The 16,641-nt window shown below is 32.7% G+C and overlaps 1 protein-coding gene across 5 annotated transcripts in view; it reads left to right on the top strand.

The window, feature by feature from the left end:
• LOC128875972 (phospholipase B1, membrane-associated-like) overlaps positions 1–16,641 on the top strand; it is a 42,349-nt gene extending 25,708 nt beyond the window's left edge. For 2 of the 5 annotated variants that reach the window (XM_054122039.1, XM_054122038.1), the window contains exons 2-7: positions 7,895–7,990; positions 10,752–10,963; positions 12,520–12,696; positions 14,177–14,475; positions 14,795–14,973; positions 15,637–16,641. In XM_054122039.1, coding sequence (XP_053978014.1) covers positions 7,900–7,990; positions 10,752–10,963; positions 12,520–12,696; positions 14,177–14,475; positions 14,795–14,973; positions 15,637–15,788 — 1,110 coding nt within the window. In that variant the 5' untranslated portion in view covers positions 7,895–7,899 and the 3' untranslated portion in view covers positions 15,789–16,641. Of the gene's footprint in view, positions 1–3,247; positions 3,519–6,367; positions 6,554–7,894; positions 7,991–10,751; positions 10,964–12,519; positions 12,697–14,176; positions 14,476–14,794; positions 14,974–15,636 lie in introns of those variants that run through there. The other 3 variants (XM_054122037.1, XM_054122036.1, XM_054122040.1) reach the window with 3 other exon arrangements.

Below are 16,641 nucleotides of genomic sequence, written 5' to 3'. Positions count from 1 at the left end.
CCTTTTATAAAAATGAAATGGAAATGACGGTCAGATAAGTCTTTGTCTAGAAATCATATACGACGAACAAAAGTAACAGAACCACCTGCTTCACCAAAACTGAATATCGCTTCTTTGAAAACATTGATCTTCTCGACCTACATTTACCAAAGTATTTCATAATCAGTCTGACTACTGTATGTTCTTTGAAGTTTGTGAACCATCTGTTGAAATATCTGTATAGATTTCACGTTCAAATTGTATACAGAGATTGACAAAATTATTGATATCTGTAAAATCTGTATTACGAAATGAAGTTTTCCACGGTGATCAAACAAAAACGTAACCTGTTCGATCGAATAAACGGTTCGAATAAGTCGTTATACGTTAGTTTCATTCGTCTGAACTGTTATTCAAATAAAATCTTGTCCATCTCTGATATCACGTTTAACATGACTAAGAGGCTAGCGAATGAATAAAATATATACTCTCGACAATTGTGCTTCGAACTCGTTCCAAGAAGAATATAAATGTTACCGAAGGAATGCGTCAATACGCGGTGAAATGGCTAAACAAAAGTATCGCGATTTTGAGAAAAGTTGGAGATTTCGTTTGAATACGAGCAGTATGTAAGATGCCAGAATAATTTATATGCATAGCAGGAATTTCCTGGTGGCGTGTTTTACCGTTTAACCGAATACCAGCCTCTTCCTCACGTTTCACGATATCGTCGGTCACACGATGAATAAAAAGATTCCGATCAACGAGACGTTACGATTTACTAAATTCTTAATTACAAGTGAAACAACACAAGTTGCGAATCGTTGCGCCGCGTCAGCTTTTCTTCTTCATGTTTTCGAGTAAACATTATTATTACAGGCTGTACAAGCTGTAACAGCTTCAAATCACAGACTTTATTGAGACGAAGCAAATCTCTTTCTTTAAAAACATTTAGTTTAAATCCATGTATCAAATTTTGAAACAAAATCAAGTTGTTTCGCGTGATTATAAACGGTTGAATCCGACTTTGATCTTTTAGTGATTTCTTGTGTTGTTAGTTGGAGGTTTGCTAATGAAGTCTTCATCAGATGCAACTGGGTTACCAGAAATGTGGTCCATTGTCAACATTGAAATTGTTTTGGCACTGACATTTCGTCACCGCATCTTCTCCATACACGTCACACAATTTTGTTTTTCTTGAACAGCATTTTTGCTTTTTCAATAAGCAAAAAACAAAAATATCCCGAAAATGATGTTGCCAATCAAAATTTTGTACAACTAAATCTTGAAATGTTATAAACTCTAGAGTTGATATTTTTTGTTTAAAAAATATAATAGGGAGGATGCCCCATATATAGGGGTAAATTGATCAAATTTTATATTTTTCTAGTAACTATTTTTATAGATAAAAAACCAATATTATTCACGAAAAAAAAATTTTCTCTGATTATTTCAGAACTTGAATGATATCAATGCTCATACTGAGAAGTAATATTACTAAGTGTCATGATTTTGTGATAAACTGCCCCTGAGATATTAAGTACATTATTGGATAGCAATCTCAGAACAAAGAAATTTCATTTTGTTTTCTTTTTACCACTTTAGGATCACGCTTGAAAAATAAAGCGAAGTAGGGACCAACGTGTTAGAAAAGTACAAAATATATCATCTCTCTATGCATTTATCGAATCGTTTGAACAATACAGTGACTTCAATGTCTCATATGTTCAAATGATCATATCAAAGTTGGCAGTACTCTGATAAATCATTCATGAGATATAATGCAAAATGTATGCCAACACATGTATATATACATATCCATCCATACAGAACTTTGTAAATTAACTTTTTTCCTACATTTTTTTAAATGCTGAAAATGTCGTGTAATACAATGTACCCGAGGTTGAACAATTTGTACCGATAGTAATACTATCCTTAGGTAGTATTCTACAACAGCAGCGATTTTAAATTAGCATATAAAAAGAATTCAAAAATGGTGGTGTATGAATTAAGATGTAATTGTTCTCTTCGTACAGAAAATTATAATTGAAAACAAGAAAGATTTCCAACAATTCAGTATTACAACGACACTTGTCTGTAAATTGTATTAAGTTAGTCGGTATAGAAAATAGTGTAAATATATATTGTGTACGTGAAGCTTAAAAGAATTAGATGAAAATATAAATATCGGAATATGTTTCATTCTGAAATTATTGTCTTGAGCAACACTGTAGAACTTATGAATGAAAAAATGTGTATACAAAAACATCTTTAATGGAAAGTAATTATTTAAGACCTATTTATAGTGATTAATAAGTACTACAACGTCTGCAATGAAATAATCGTTTCAAGTGATTTTATGTTTATTTCTTTATTGATTACTTATATTTGTTAATTCTATGATTACAGATAGCAACGTAATTCGTACTATTACGATGGACATCAAACTATGGTATCAATTTGTGAAATAATTATTAGAATTGATTAACAAAAATATTTAATATAATTATATATTGTAAATATGATGCTTGGGGAGATTCACGACATAAAGATTCATATATAGTTTTTCAGGATGAAGTAAAGCATTTTGAGAATTTGTTAAGAATTAAGGTTATTTTGATTAAAGGGGATGACAAAATATTTGAAGTAATTAGGATGATCAAAATTTTCGTTTGAACAAATTTGATACGAAATGATGCTAGGATAAACAATTTAAAAAGAAGATATCAAGTCGACTTATTAATAGCCCTATAATCTGATTGATGCGTCTATAAATAACTGATATAATTTGTAAGTAATATAAGTAAGTGACTGATGTCACAATTATTAGCAAGTTTGTAACATGTACTAACAATAAATACAGAAAGAGGATGGATATACAATGTACATTGTGTATTAGAATGTCAAAATTGAAATGAAACTATAAATACCGAGATGTATTTCCTCATATAATGTTTAGCCTCTCGTAACATTATAAATATTATCGTGTCATCCTTAAGTGATACTTCATGATAACAGCAAAAGTAATACGTTACGTAGCCGAGCGTCTGAGAAAGTAAAAGACCCGAGGTCGAAGTTCACTTTTTTTTCATTGTTCAACTTTGCGGAATACATTAGTATCTCTACTTTTTCCCGGTCATACCGATGCTAACAAGCGACCTTCATAGCGATCATTGAAACTCAGAACCGGCTATGGTACGATCAAGGTCGCCAATGATACGTGCATGCAGCAGCCAGCGCGGCGGTTTTGTATTGTTCCGCGAGTATTCCGATCTCAGATCACGGCAAACCGTTGAAAGGCAGCACCGACCGTTTCGGACTTGTTCAGTGTCGTCTCGGCCAAGTGATCAGAAGACACGTGTCATCCGTGAAGTGGCCGAGACATCAGTTCTTCATCGGGTGAACCACGATGAAGAGGCTGCATCTGTACTTCGTTCTCCAAGTATGCGTGCTAGTCGACTCTCAGAAAACGTTTCTGGACACGCCGGAAAACCGTCAACTTCTTCGTCAACTTCGTACCTTCTTTCTGCGTGCTTTTGGTATGTACATAGCCGACCTCGTAGTCTCATAGACATTCAGTTAGACGGGTGCTCTAGTTTTTTTCCGACAGGTGATGTTCATCAAACGATGAGTCACTTTGTTTAGTTTAAGTATCATCCAGTGTTTGTGTTTTAAACTAGCGTTGACAGTACTTTGCTTCAAATCTAATGATACGCTTTCGTTGACACGTCTTTAAATTCGAAAATGCTGATGGAAATTGGGCCAGAAAATAAAATAATTACGAGTGATACTTCATAATATTTCCAAAATGTCTAGTGTCTAGTGAATCCAGGAAGGGATGAAGCGTAACTTGATTTGCTTTGTTTTTGGTATTTGTCTAGGTGACCTGGTAGTCCTATAAATATTGAAATAATCTCCCAATTTTCGACAGGTGACGTTCATCAAACGATGAGTCACTTTGTTTAGTTTAAGTATCATCCAGTGTTTGTGTTTTAAACTAGCGTTGACAGTACTTTGCTCCAAATCTAATGATACGCTTTCGTTGACACGTCTTTAAATTCGAAAATGCTGGTGGAAATTGGGCCAGAAAATAAAATAATTACGAGTGATACTTAATAATATTTCCAAAATGTCTAGTGAATACAGGAAGGGATGAAGTGTAACTTGATTTGCTTCGTTTTTGGTATTTGTCTAGGTGACCTGATAGTCCTATAAATATTGAAATAATCTCTCAATCTTCGACAGGTGACGTTCATCACACGAAAAGTCACTTTGTTAGTGTCATTTAGTGGTTGTCTTGTGATACTCCTTCAAAAATTACATTTGAGAAAACAAGAATATTTTGCTTGCAATTCAATGGTACCCTTTCGTTGACATGCATCGAAATTTGAAAATGCTGGTAAATATAAGAGGAGAAAATAAAATAATTCAACATATAATTCAATAATTCAAGTGTCTCTACAATGGAAGATGACTATAAAGTGACACTTTATAATTTTTTCCAGTTGTCCAAGTTCCAAGGTGAAGTTTAATTTAATTTTTCTTGGTTTTAGTATGCAAGTAGGCGACCTCAGTCTCATATATATTAAATTTGACGGATGATTACGTTTTCAATCGTTTTCAATCAACCGAAAATGTCACTTTGTTCAATGTCAGCATCATCTAGCGGTTGTGTTTTGCGATATTGTTTCATAAAATGGGTTTGAAAAAACGAATAGGCTTTAAGTCCAATTCAATGATATCCTTTCGTTGAGAATTCGTATCAAGGGAAAAAGTGCCGATTTGGGTAGGGAGATTGATATGCAGTTCATATCAATTATATAAAGTATAATTTGTTTCTTTTTTTTTGGTTTTGATAAATGTCCAATAGACATCTTATCGACGTTTCTCGTTCAACTAGAATTATAATTGATTCATGAATAGTTTTGTGGATGTGTATGCACTTACTACATATAATATATGCTGAAATATGCAAATAACATATCTGAAATGTGGAGAAATCAAATATTTGGAATATTTAGTAAATATATGAAATAGTAGAATAGTAAATATTGGAAGATATTTAATTGTTTACTCATTATGATTATAATTTAAACTGTAATAAATTACAAGCATTTTCCCAATATTAGTTATAATTGGTTGATAATGTGCATCGGTGAAGATCAATTAATCGGTCATGCCATATTCAAATTTACTCAAGGATCGGGGTTCTGCGTTTCCACTGGCTTTGCAACTGTTTTGACTTTTAAAATTGTTGCAGTTTATATAGATCTTTGATTGCGAGGTTTTCATTCCAAATTATTGAAAAGCATGTATAATATATTTTTGCCTTTCGTTACTAATTTTCTTTTTGTGTACCCCTTAACAACCTCAAGTGTACCTCTTGGGGTATGCGTACCCCAAGTAGAATACTACCCACTTCTTCTAAGCGTGGCACCCATCTACATAAAATCGATACAAGTGGTAATGGCATGTTTAGAATCTTTCTCTGATGTAATTAACGTAAAGGGATGCTTGTAAGAATATTCTTTTTCAGTCGTAAATTAATTCAAAATTTTGATTATAAAAATGCATACATAAACATGTAAGTTAGAATACTATATTATCTATTTTATGGACATATGAATTGTGCCATATACAGGGTGTCCCCATCGAAGAAGCCTACATAAATATCTTTCTCGTTTGTTGTAATATGTGAAATGTTTATGGCGTGATTACAATGATTTTTGAGGAGAAATGCTGTAGAAGAATATTTTTTTTTTCAAACTTGATTTTCTTCGAATTTCTTCAATGCTGTTACCTTTTTTTCTTTACAAGAAAAATCCTTTTTTATTGTTGCATCCTGTGGTTGTGTTGCATATTCCATTCAGTTATTCCACGGACCGTTTTATGATTTTATTTACGTCTCATGATGAACCGAAAGGTTAGTATGTATGCTCTTTTAACGTTGCGTTTTTTGTCACCCGACCATGTCCTTTATTGGCGAAACAATTGAAAATTAAATTAAACTAAAGTAAATAAACTAAAGTAAAGTGGGAAAATATATTCGAAAAGGTCTGAATCAGAAGCATCAGATTATCTTCTTAACAGCAAAATAGTAATGTAAATTGGAGATAGTGTTAAGATGACATGCGAACTTTTTGTGCTCGTTGTCAGCAACATAGTCGATACCTGCGAAGTGCTAAACATACGAGTTATATTGAATCAACAAATGCGAATAATGTCTCTTCCTTAGCTATTTAGCGCGAGACTGGCGGCGTATTGCTAAGTGTTTAGTCATGTTCGAAGTAAGAAAGACGATCATTACATTACATTTATAATGAAGACAAATCGTGTGTTAGTGAAGCTGTACGTTCATACGCGAACTGATTTTCTGATATGAAACTGTCATCACATTTATTGTATCATAAAATGGTAATAAAGTTCGAGCAAACTTATAGAATCGAAACCAAGAAAACGCTAGAGACCGTTACGTGCGGTATGCACGAAACACATGCTAGAAATGTCGGTGCTGCTATTAGCCAAAACCTGCACATTAGTATCAGGCATTTGGAGCAAGAACTTCGCATATCACGTATGTTGAAGCTATACAATTTTCATCTATGTCACTTATCATGCCATCGAGAACTTCACGGCAGTTTGGAAGCTGTGTCTGCTTTTTTAATGGTCTTGTTTTACGTTTCATTGACTGCTTGGCCATTAGCGACGTGTTTGACTGAATTTCTTTTTTATTAGTGAATCTAGATTATTTTTGGGGGTGAGGTTCATATTGCTATCGCCTCTATACACTGTGGCAGTCTAGTATGAATAATTATGCTACAGATTGCTTCAAAACTTCGTGTGTCTGTTAATTAATGATAAAGTAATAGCCTGAATTTTTTTGAATATTTAAACATGTTCTTCAACTTCTTTTGCAAGAGTAGTATCACATTCTTCATTATACCGCGAATGACTGTTATTGTATAATACAAGGTGCGGCAGAAATAACTCCCACATTTCAAAAAACGATTGAAAAAAAATGGTACGAGATACCACCAGAAACTTTTTATTTCTTAAATCTAGATATAAAAAAGTTTTTTTACTTTATGTTTTAAAAATGATGTCTTCCAAATGGTGGCCTTTACGGGCGATACACATTTGGAGTCGTTCTTGAAAGTTTTCCATTACTCTCGCTAGCATTTCGGGGGAAATTCTTTCAATTTCCTCTTGGATGGCCTCTTTTAGTTCATTCAAGGATCAAGGCCGAGGATTTCAAACATCGTCCTTGGTCCTTGAATGAACTAAAAGAGGCCATCCAAGAGGAAATTGAAAGAATTTCCCCCATAATGCTAGCGAGAGTGATGGAAAACTTACAAGAACGACTCCAAATGTGTATCGCCCGTAAAGGCCACCATTTGGAAGACATCATTTTTAAAACATAAAGTAAAAAAACTTTTTTATATCTAGATTTAAGAAATAAAAAGTTTCTGGTGGTATCTCGTACCATTTTTTTTCAATCGTTTTTTAAAATGTGGGAGTTATTTCTGCCGCACCCTGTACTTGCTGATTATTAATCACGATAATACTTAAATAAATTGAAGTTTACAAAGAATAATAACTGAATATAATCTAGCGTATATTTAATACAGTAATTTGTGAATTGCATAGCGCAGTGCAATTATCGCACGGATGCATATATATATATATAAGTGACAAGTATAGTTCAAGAAGATGGTTACGAAACACCACAAGTAGTTTAATGTTTCACTTTTAAACATTAATGTAGTAATAATTTAAATTTATGTCGATTACTGTATTAAAGTACGCTAGTGTTTCTTTATTAGCATCTTTTATTCGTGACAATTATTTTGATAATACTAGTATTTCATCAGTGACAATACATGTGACTATAATTGAATTGACAAATATTTTTTAGGTAACATGGGATCGGAACGAAGTTTTTCATCGACGCGTAACATTAAGATACAAGATGAAGTACCTCCAAATGTTCCATTCCCCTGCAATGTCACAGGTAAATATAGGTTATTTTAATATATTACAAACACTCGAACTTTAAAATCTAAGATTTGTATAAATTTGTTCACCGTATCTTGTACAAAATGTTGTTAAACGTATATTTATTAGAACGCATTAGAACTTCTGCATGTCCTTGCAACGTGACAGTAAATAAACTTTATTCAATTACAAATGTCTGAAGTAAAAATTTGACATTTGAATAAATTTTCTCATCGTACGATGTATACACAAATTGCTATTAAGCGTTATTTTTTATTGTGTTGTAATTTATTACAACTCGTCCATGACACTGTCGATATTGGTTATTCAGCTTAAGGTAACATAAAATACGAAATCTTATACGCATAGAAATTTTCGATCGTGGTTGGAATGAAGGCTATTTCAAACTGTGTGTATATTAGAACTCGTCGAATGGCTATTTTAAAACATGGTAATATATCAATCTTTATTCCTAACTCGGCGAATATATTTTCTATTCAAGAAACGTTCGAATTCGTTTAATATAATCGAATTTTCAAATAATTGAGTAAAATTAAGAGTAAATTGCTTAAAGTCTATATTTGTATAAAAGGTTCACGAGTGTCATAACTTTTTTCGTTGGTATATGTAGATATGTATCAATGTATGAATTTTTTATATGTCAGTTATGCAAGATTCCATATTCATATTTTTTTATGGATTTGAAATAAACATGTAAATTCGTCTTCATCGTTACTGGCATTCGATACATTTTAAAGAGAATTAAATTTTATATAAAAATGTTAAATAATCTTTTAATGTCCTATTTTCTTTTTTATATCTTTAGTCTTCCTCTTCCTCTCGCAATTTTGTTTCAATTTTAACAATTTTTAATTAATTTATATTTATCATTGGGCCTTTCATTTCATGCTTGCTTTTTTCTCGTCAATTTTTATTTATCTTCTTGTAATTCTGCTAAACGGTGCTGAACACGTTGTGTCGGAAACTATAATGGTCCAACCGTCTCTGTTAATTACAGTAGATAATTGTTTTCAGAAAACGTGTGATTATCGATTCAGTTATGTTCCTCGTACTAGAATGACATAGTTGATTCACTTTTCAAGATCATACATCTATAAAGAAAGGAGAATGCGTAACATAGATTTGTACATTGTAAATAATCAGGAAACAGTAGCTAGTTACCTAATCGTGTGATTAGAAAGTTGTAATACACACACCTGAAGGTCAGAGTGCCGTATCAAATGCGATTCACCTAATTAACTTGTTTCATCCTTGCCTCTTTTGTACGACAATTTGTTTCCAAAGTAACTACTCGGGAACTTGTTTGGAAAGTCGGTGAAAGGATTAGCAAAACGAGAAAATTCATAAGGGACATAACAAGTATTGTTTCGTTTCTCAAGAATGTGTAAGGACAATTATGGCAAACAGCTGCTTTAGAAATATTTACGAAAGCTATCCTTTGCAAACCAATTTGTTTACAGATAATCTCCTTTGTCATTATTATTTCTTGCCATACATAGACTCCTTTCTTTTTTCTCCAAGCACTGTCGTGTTAATCGTAAGATTCAACGTAATTTTCATACTTGCATAAGTGCCCTATCATAACCGACTCTTACCACGACTTTTCCCTTTTGTTCTTCTCGAATATTATATATTTGTCTTTCTTTCATGGGTAAACAAGCCGTAGCTCCTTTATCAGCATAACTCTTAGAGAAAAATGTCGAATGAAAAAGATGAATGGTTCAAAGAGTACTATATTTACAAGATTATATCTTTTTTATAAGTGCAATAGAACATGTGCATTTTCTTTTCTGTAAAGAGGTTTATGTAAGCGTTAGCCTATTTAATCTGCATGATGATTGATTGGTGAATACTTTCCGGTTGCAGGTTACAGGAATATTCTCTTTCAGTATTTTTATTTACTTATTTATTTATTTTATTGCTTCAAACCATAAATGGCTTATACAGCATACAATAGTCGTGATAAATACAATTTAGTTACATCAAATTCTTACATTGCAGTCTTTGAGAAAACTATAAATAATTTTTAACCCTTTTGTTAAATACAGAATCATCCGTTGGCGCGGTGGACCTCTTATTTCTACACCGGTAGTGAATTTCTCATTTTTCTTTTGTTATTTTGATCCAATCACGTCGGTTTATTGTGTTATGTGTGAAATACATTCCTTTATTTCGTTTATTTGTGCGTTAACTTTATTTTATCAGTGCTTGTGAACTGTGCACGAGAAAGTTTAGTTGGATTTTCTTTGGGACGTTATAAATGACGAATAAATGAGAAGACGAACAAATCTTCACGCTGATCATTGTATTCCGGCCACTGCCAAACAGTATGGTTCAAATCTTGAAACTTTCTCTTTCAGTATTAACCCTTTGCACTCGAGGCCTTTTTTCTGGTATCTGCCAGTAACTCCAGATGTTTCTTAGCATTCTATTGCCATGAATTCTAAGCTATCCAGATTTGAGAATAAGCTCACCTTTACCTCGCCGACAATCATTTTATCGACACTTGGAGCTCCAAAGAAATTAAACCTAAAGAAACATTTTAGGTATCGTAGATTTGCTGCGTGAAACCTAATGGTGACTGAGAGTCACCTCTCGAGTGCATAGGGTTAAATCTATGAATCATGGATAAACTGAGTCACGAATAAATGATAACAAATATTAATACATTTGAACAATATTCTTTTTGTAACGCGATTTTTGTGAGTGTTGGACTACACGGTCTTGCTAACAGCTATTCGGTGAAATACTTTCAGGTGGCAGGTCTACAGAGGTACCCGAATCGGTTCATCGTTTGAGGCCAGGTGATATAGATGTAATCGCCGCGATGGGTGATTCTTTGACGGCTGGTACTGGAGTGTTTTCAAACAATCTACTCGAAATTGTCGTTGAAAGCAGAGGTGCCGCAGGGACTATCGGCGGCCAAGGAACTTGGCGAACATTTCTAACACTCCCCAATATGATCAAGGTACGTCTTCTACTCGTCAATTGATTGCATATACTGGCTGTCTAAAAAGTCCTTAGCCTGTTTTTTTTTTTTTTTTTTTTTTTTTTTTTAAATATAATAGAGACCACGTTCATTGACTAACAATGAATTATAAATTATAGATATCCCGCTACTTATATGATATCTTACGTGGAATACTATTCTTATTCGCGTAGGTGCAGTAATTACTGTAGTGTTTATGCAAGTATGTAGTTAGATACTTCGTGACAGCTGAACGCATCTAACTGGGTGTAATGTAGAGATAGATTTTTAAATATAAATATTAACGACGAAGTTGGTCGTGTGATAAATAACTTATTCATTTCTCTGTGAATTATTTTCATTTTTCATTATCTCTTAAACTATGCGACTTAATAACATGCTGAAAAGGGCAAATTTGATCTTCATGAAATTTCCTAGATGATAAAATGATTCTTTTTTACAAAAATTAATATATTATACCTTATAAGTACTACCTTAAAGTTCACCTTATAATTTTCAATTCATATTTAATATAATAAACGTTATTGTGGTTTAAATATAAAAGCTAGGTATATCGTGTCGCTAACTTTCTTTTAGATCTGTTGATAAGCAATATTTTTGTATTACATTATTTTCACGTATATCCAACCATTTTTACTAATTTCTAATGAATATACATTCACAGATGTGAATATGTAACAATACATACACATTTACATAGGGTATATATATATCCAGAAAACAGCTAGAGGATATTCTAACTAATTTCTAGTAAATATACATTCACAGATGTGAATATGTAACAATACATACACATTTACATAGGGTATATATATATCCAGAAAACAGCTAGAGGATATTCTAACTAATTTCTAGTAAATATACATTCACAGATGTAAGCGATACTTTTTAAGAAATTTTTGTAAAGGATTCGTTAAAGAAACCTTTCTTTTCATGAGAAAACGTGGAAAGAAATTAATAGACGCGAAAGTTTCCGCCACGTTGAGCGGCAATTGACTATTAGTTATCATGGAAGGTTATTAAAGTGTCCAGTAATAATGCTAATTGAAATTACTACTACGAACGAACAAGCAAACTTTACTTCTTTATAATATGAGTATAGATTATAATATTAGTGTAGATAAGAATAAAAAATTTGATATCAGTTAACAGTAGAACTACCTATGACATACCAATCAATGTTGACTATCTCGAAGTGTGATAATAAGTGACATTGCCGACAGTTGATGGTTGTTAATAACCGCTGATAACAATTGATTATGATAGACGACTATCTATGATGTCTGATGACAATCCAGTCCCGCTAATATTTTTTCCAGCTTTCTATGGCACAATAGAAGTTTTGAAAGACAATAGTGATTATAGTTTTATTTCTTTAGTTAATTTCATGCAATTAACAATGCATTTCGTTGCATTAGGTATAAATTTTTCTTGACAGACGGTGTTTACTTTATCGTTACATTTAAATTACGTAAATCGATTAATCACTGTATTGAATCGTCTATATTGATTGATCATTACTTTCGCATATGCAGGAATTCAACCCAAATTTGATAGGTTACTCGTTTGGCAATGGTCTACATTTTCACGAGGCTTCGCAGTTGAACGCCGCCGAAATTGGTGCAATGTCCGGAGACATGCCCTTCATGGCTAAATATCTAGTCAATAAAATAAAAAGTAATCCGAGGATCGATGTTAAGAAACATTGGAAGGTTCGTAAATAGGTCTAATTAATTTTGTATAATAAATACACTATATATCCTCCTGCTATATTTGAAACCATTAGAGCCATCGCATCACTAATATCAACATACAGTACTCTCAACACTCTGTAAGTCAATGATAAGTAGGCTGTAGAAGTTTATGTAAACGCATGAATTTATTTAAAGAATGGAACAGTAAGGAAAATGAAACTAGACTGCAATAAAAGTTCTTATTACATTATGCGGATCAAACACATTAAAGACAAACTGTGTCGGTAGATGACTATGCACAGTGATTGATGACGCTACACCATTATCAATTACGATACACGAGAATAAATAACTATTAATGATTATTCAAGACTATTGACGACAATTTACAATTAATTTGTCCATTTTACCGACTGATGGCGGTTACCGACGATTACTGACAGTCGATAACCGTTTATAACAATTGATGACGATTGATGACTGTTCACAACGATTGACAACAGTTGACGATTCACAATTAATGCCCGAATAATGTCTAATAAATGATCATTAATGGCTAATGACTACATTGTATTTCTTTTTGTAATTGTCAGTATTTTTATTATTATTTGTTATGAAGTTAAAAAATTCTGAAATGCGTTACGAAACCGTACATTTATTTTAAAGTACATATTCTTGTTTTATATGAATTTCCGAACATTACAAACGTTTTGTACGTTTATCAACTTCATATTCATTATTGCAAGTATGTTTGAATCTTTATAAATTTATAAAGTTCCACGTTAATGCAATAAAACATATTACGATTAAAATATATAATGTTCTTGTTGTTGTAGAATCATACTTTTCCGCAATACTTCTTCGCATTCTGCTTTCTGAATTTCAGTGAAATCACGACGTTCATAAGAATATGCAAGAATTGCAAAGCAAGTTTTTTAAAATTAAATCACGAAGGTCAATCGATATTTGCAGAAATTACATGTTTATAAAGCGTAGCTTTGCACTGTTTTTATAATGAACGTCACTTACTTAATGCTTATAAACTCATAAACATCCGCAATCCGATGCTTGACTTTGTACTTATTTTTTAAACTATATAACTATGGATTAATCTAAATATTATTAGAAAAAATAATATTAGAAACACATAAGAACACAGCTACTCGTAAACACAATAAATATAAATTCTTACGTGTAAAATAAAAAAATGTAAAACTATAAGAATTGTATAATTTTATCATTAGTTTCAAAGTAATTGCAGAAGCATATCGCTGACAGATACAGAGCGGTCGTTTAACAGTTGGGGAATACAATAATATTACCATTGTTAATATTGAATTCATTTCAATTTTCGTAAGGAATAAAATAAGTACAGTTTATCTATTTATTAAAATTTGTAATAGACACGAAGCCCCGAATAAAAAATATTTCGCTCTAGATAAGTCTCGTGGTACTTTATATTCCACGAAATCGCTTAACATGAAATAATATATTGCAGCTGATTACATTGATGATTGGAAGCAATGATTTTTGCCTGCAACTGTGCTCGGTGCCTTCCCCATGGTCGCTCTTGAAAGCTCACGAAGAGGATATGGTTAGGACTCTGAGGATACTGAGGGACAATTTGCCAAGGACTTTCGTTGCTCTTATTCCACCTCCTCACTTGAAAGCACTTGTTGATACTCGCAACAGAAGGAATTTTATAGACTGCTACTTCACGACAACCATGGAATGTCCCTGTTTGTTTGGATTGCAATATCGAGATCGATTACAGGAATATTATGAGATAATGAGAAGGTCTGTATAACGTCTTAAACATACATATCCCATAGGAATGACGGACACGGACTTCCTCGATCAGAATTTACCGACATCAATATCGACGAAAAGTTCCGAAATATTTAAGTTCCCTTTCATGGAAAATAAATGTTACATTTTTAAAGAAAGAATCAGTAAACTTAAATTTCATTACTTAATTAAACTAATCGTTCTAAAATTTATTAGATTTATCGAGTTTTCGAATAATCATAATATGCGTAGACAATGATCATAAAATAGTACGTACATAAATCAATGAATTACTTGAAATTAATCCACGCTAATGTTACTGCTTCAGGTGGCAGGAATTGGATGAACAGATCGCCGAATATTCAGAATTTCATACGAAAGATTTCACTGTAGAAGCCGAGCTTGCTCTTACACATGCATTTATACCTCTAGCTCGTGATGGATTCGTAGATTTATCGTATCTTGCTGCTGACTGTTTTCATATAAGCCAAAAAACAAATGCGCTTTGTAAGTTAAATACATTCACCAATCCAGATAATTTAAGAAAAAGACAATTGAGACTTTCTGATGGCTCGATTCTTCACAGTTGATATTAACCAAGGCTTCCTTTGGATCAGGTATTCCTTAGTTTTCTCAGCATTATAACTAGCTTCTCCAGGACTTAACCCTTCCAACCTTACTGGGACATGTTTGGTCGCCGTTTACCAAATTACAGTCGACACTCGCAGGAACATACGTTAAAAAAAGGACATCACTTGTGTTGGAACAAATTGTCCCTTCTTATCTGGCTAAGGCCTTTGATTTATAGTCATCTCTAGTTTAATTCAATTAATTTCTAAAAGAAGAACGAATAGAATTCAAGTAGAAAAAGCAACCGGGTCGAAAGGGTTAAATGACATATTGATATTGACGTACGTTCTGTAACTTGAGTCTTCTAACAACAAATATCAACTCAACTGTAACAATTCAATGCCAATGGTAATTTCAATGAAACATGGTACGCAGAATATTTGTAAGTATGTCATTTGATCCCTGAAGAAGCTATCTGAAATCCTGACGAAACGTATCTTATCCAAAGGACACGGCTTACACCCAGAAGCCTCGGTATCAATTATAATTTAACAAAGTTTTTCCAGACTTTGGAGTATAATTATTTCTTTTTGTTACAAGATGGCAATATTGTATGGAACAATTTGCTAGAACCGTATGGTAATAAGAGCAAAGCCTGGACTCCACCATATGAAAGGATTTTGTGTCCTACACCGGAAAGACCGTTCCTAACGACTCGTCAGAATTCGTGGAAGAATAACAAGCTCCGATAACAATAGTTCCTTTAGATAAAAAAAAAAACTTTTACTTACAAAAGGATACGATTAAACATTGCATTATTCTCAGATATACGATAGAACCTTGATTAACACTAGGTTTACGAAGATTTCTTATCAGATTTCTCTTACTGAAGTGACGCTTTAATAAGTGAAGTCGATTTACTAAAATTAACCCTTTGACCGCGGGACGATTTTTGCTGGAAGTTCTACGGGGTACGCCCAACTAAGCGAAATTTTTAAATTCATCAAATCAATGTTTGAATTTTTCACCATCTCCTTATAGAGAATTACAAGACGATTTTTTTTTTATATTTACAGTTTATTCATCCGACATTTTGTTTCAAAAGTAAAAAATGAAAACTTAGAAATCCTTTCTCCCGAAATTCAATTAGATTTTAAAGTATGAGTCGTTGTAATTTGACCGGATGTCATGTACTAATCCATCAAAAAATCGGAAATTCATTGCCGTTTATAAATACTCGATTGCAAATAACTAACTGCCAGCTAACGATGCTTTTCATTTTCACTGTTAAAAAGTATCGAGGAAAGTTTGCGTTCCAAATAACTTCCAGTAAGACGCTCCATAAACCTATTGTTAATGCAACCTTTAAACTGATAAATAACCAAACTGAATTTCTGTTATCCATTTGTCTACCATCCAATCTACCATTGGTTATTATTTAAACTCAACGAAATCTTGTCACGAAAATAGAATCGAGTAAAGAGGAAATATTAAATCCCATTTTGAATTAGGAAAAACGGACAATCACAATACGCTTTAAGTGTCAAGGAGTTTTCGTTGCGATAATTAAATGAGTAACCTGGATATTTCAAGGAAAATTATTGA

Source organism: Hylaeus volcanicus, chromosome 4, assembly GCF_026283585.1.
Source record: "Hylaeus volcanicus isolate JK05 chromosome 4, UHH_iyHylVolc1.0_haploid, whole genome shotgun sequence".
In the NCBI taxonomy this organism is placed as follows: Eukaryota; Metazoa; Arthropoda; class Insecta; order Hymenoptera; family Colletidae; genus Hylaeus; species Hylaeus volcanicus.
The sequence above is the reverse complement of the archived record's forward strand: the minus strand, read 5'-3'. Positions and strand labels throughout refer to the sequence as shown.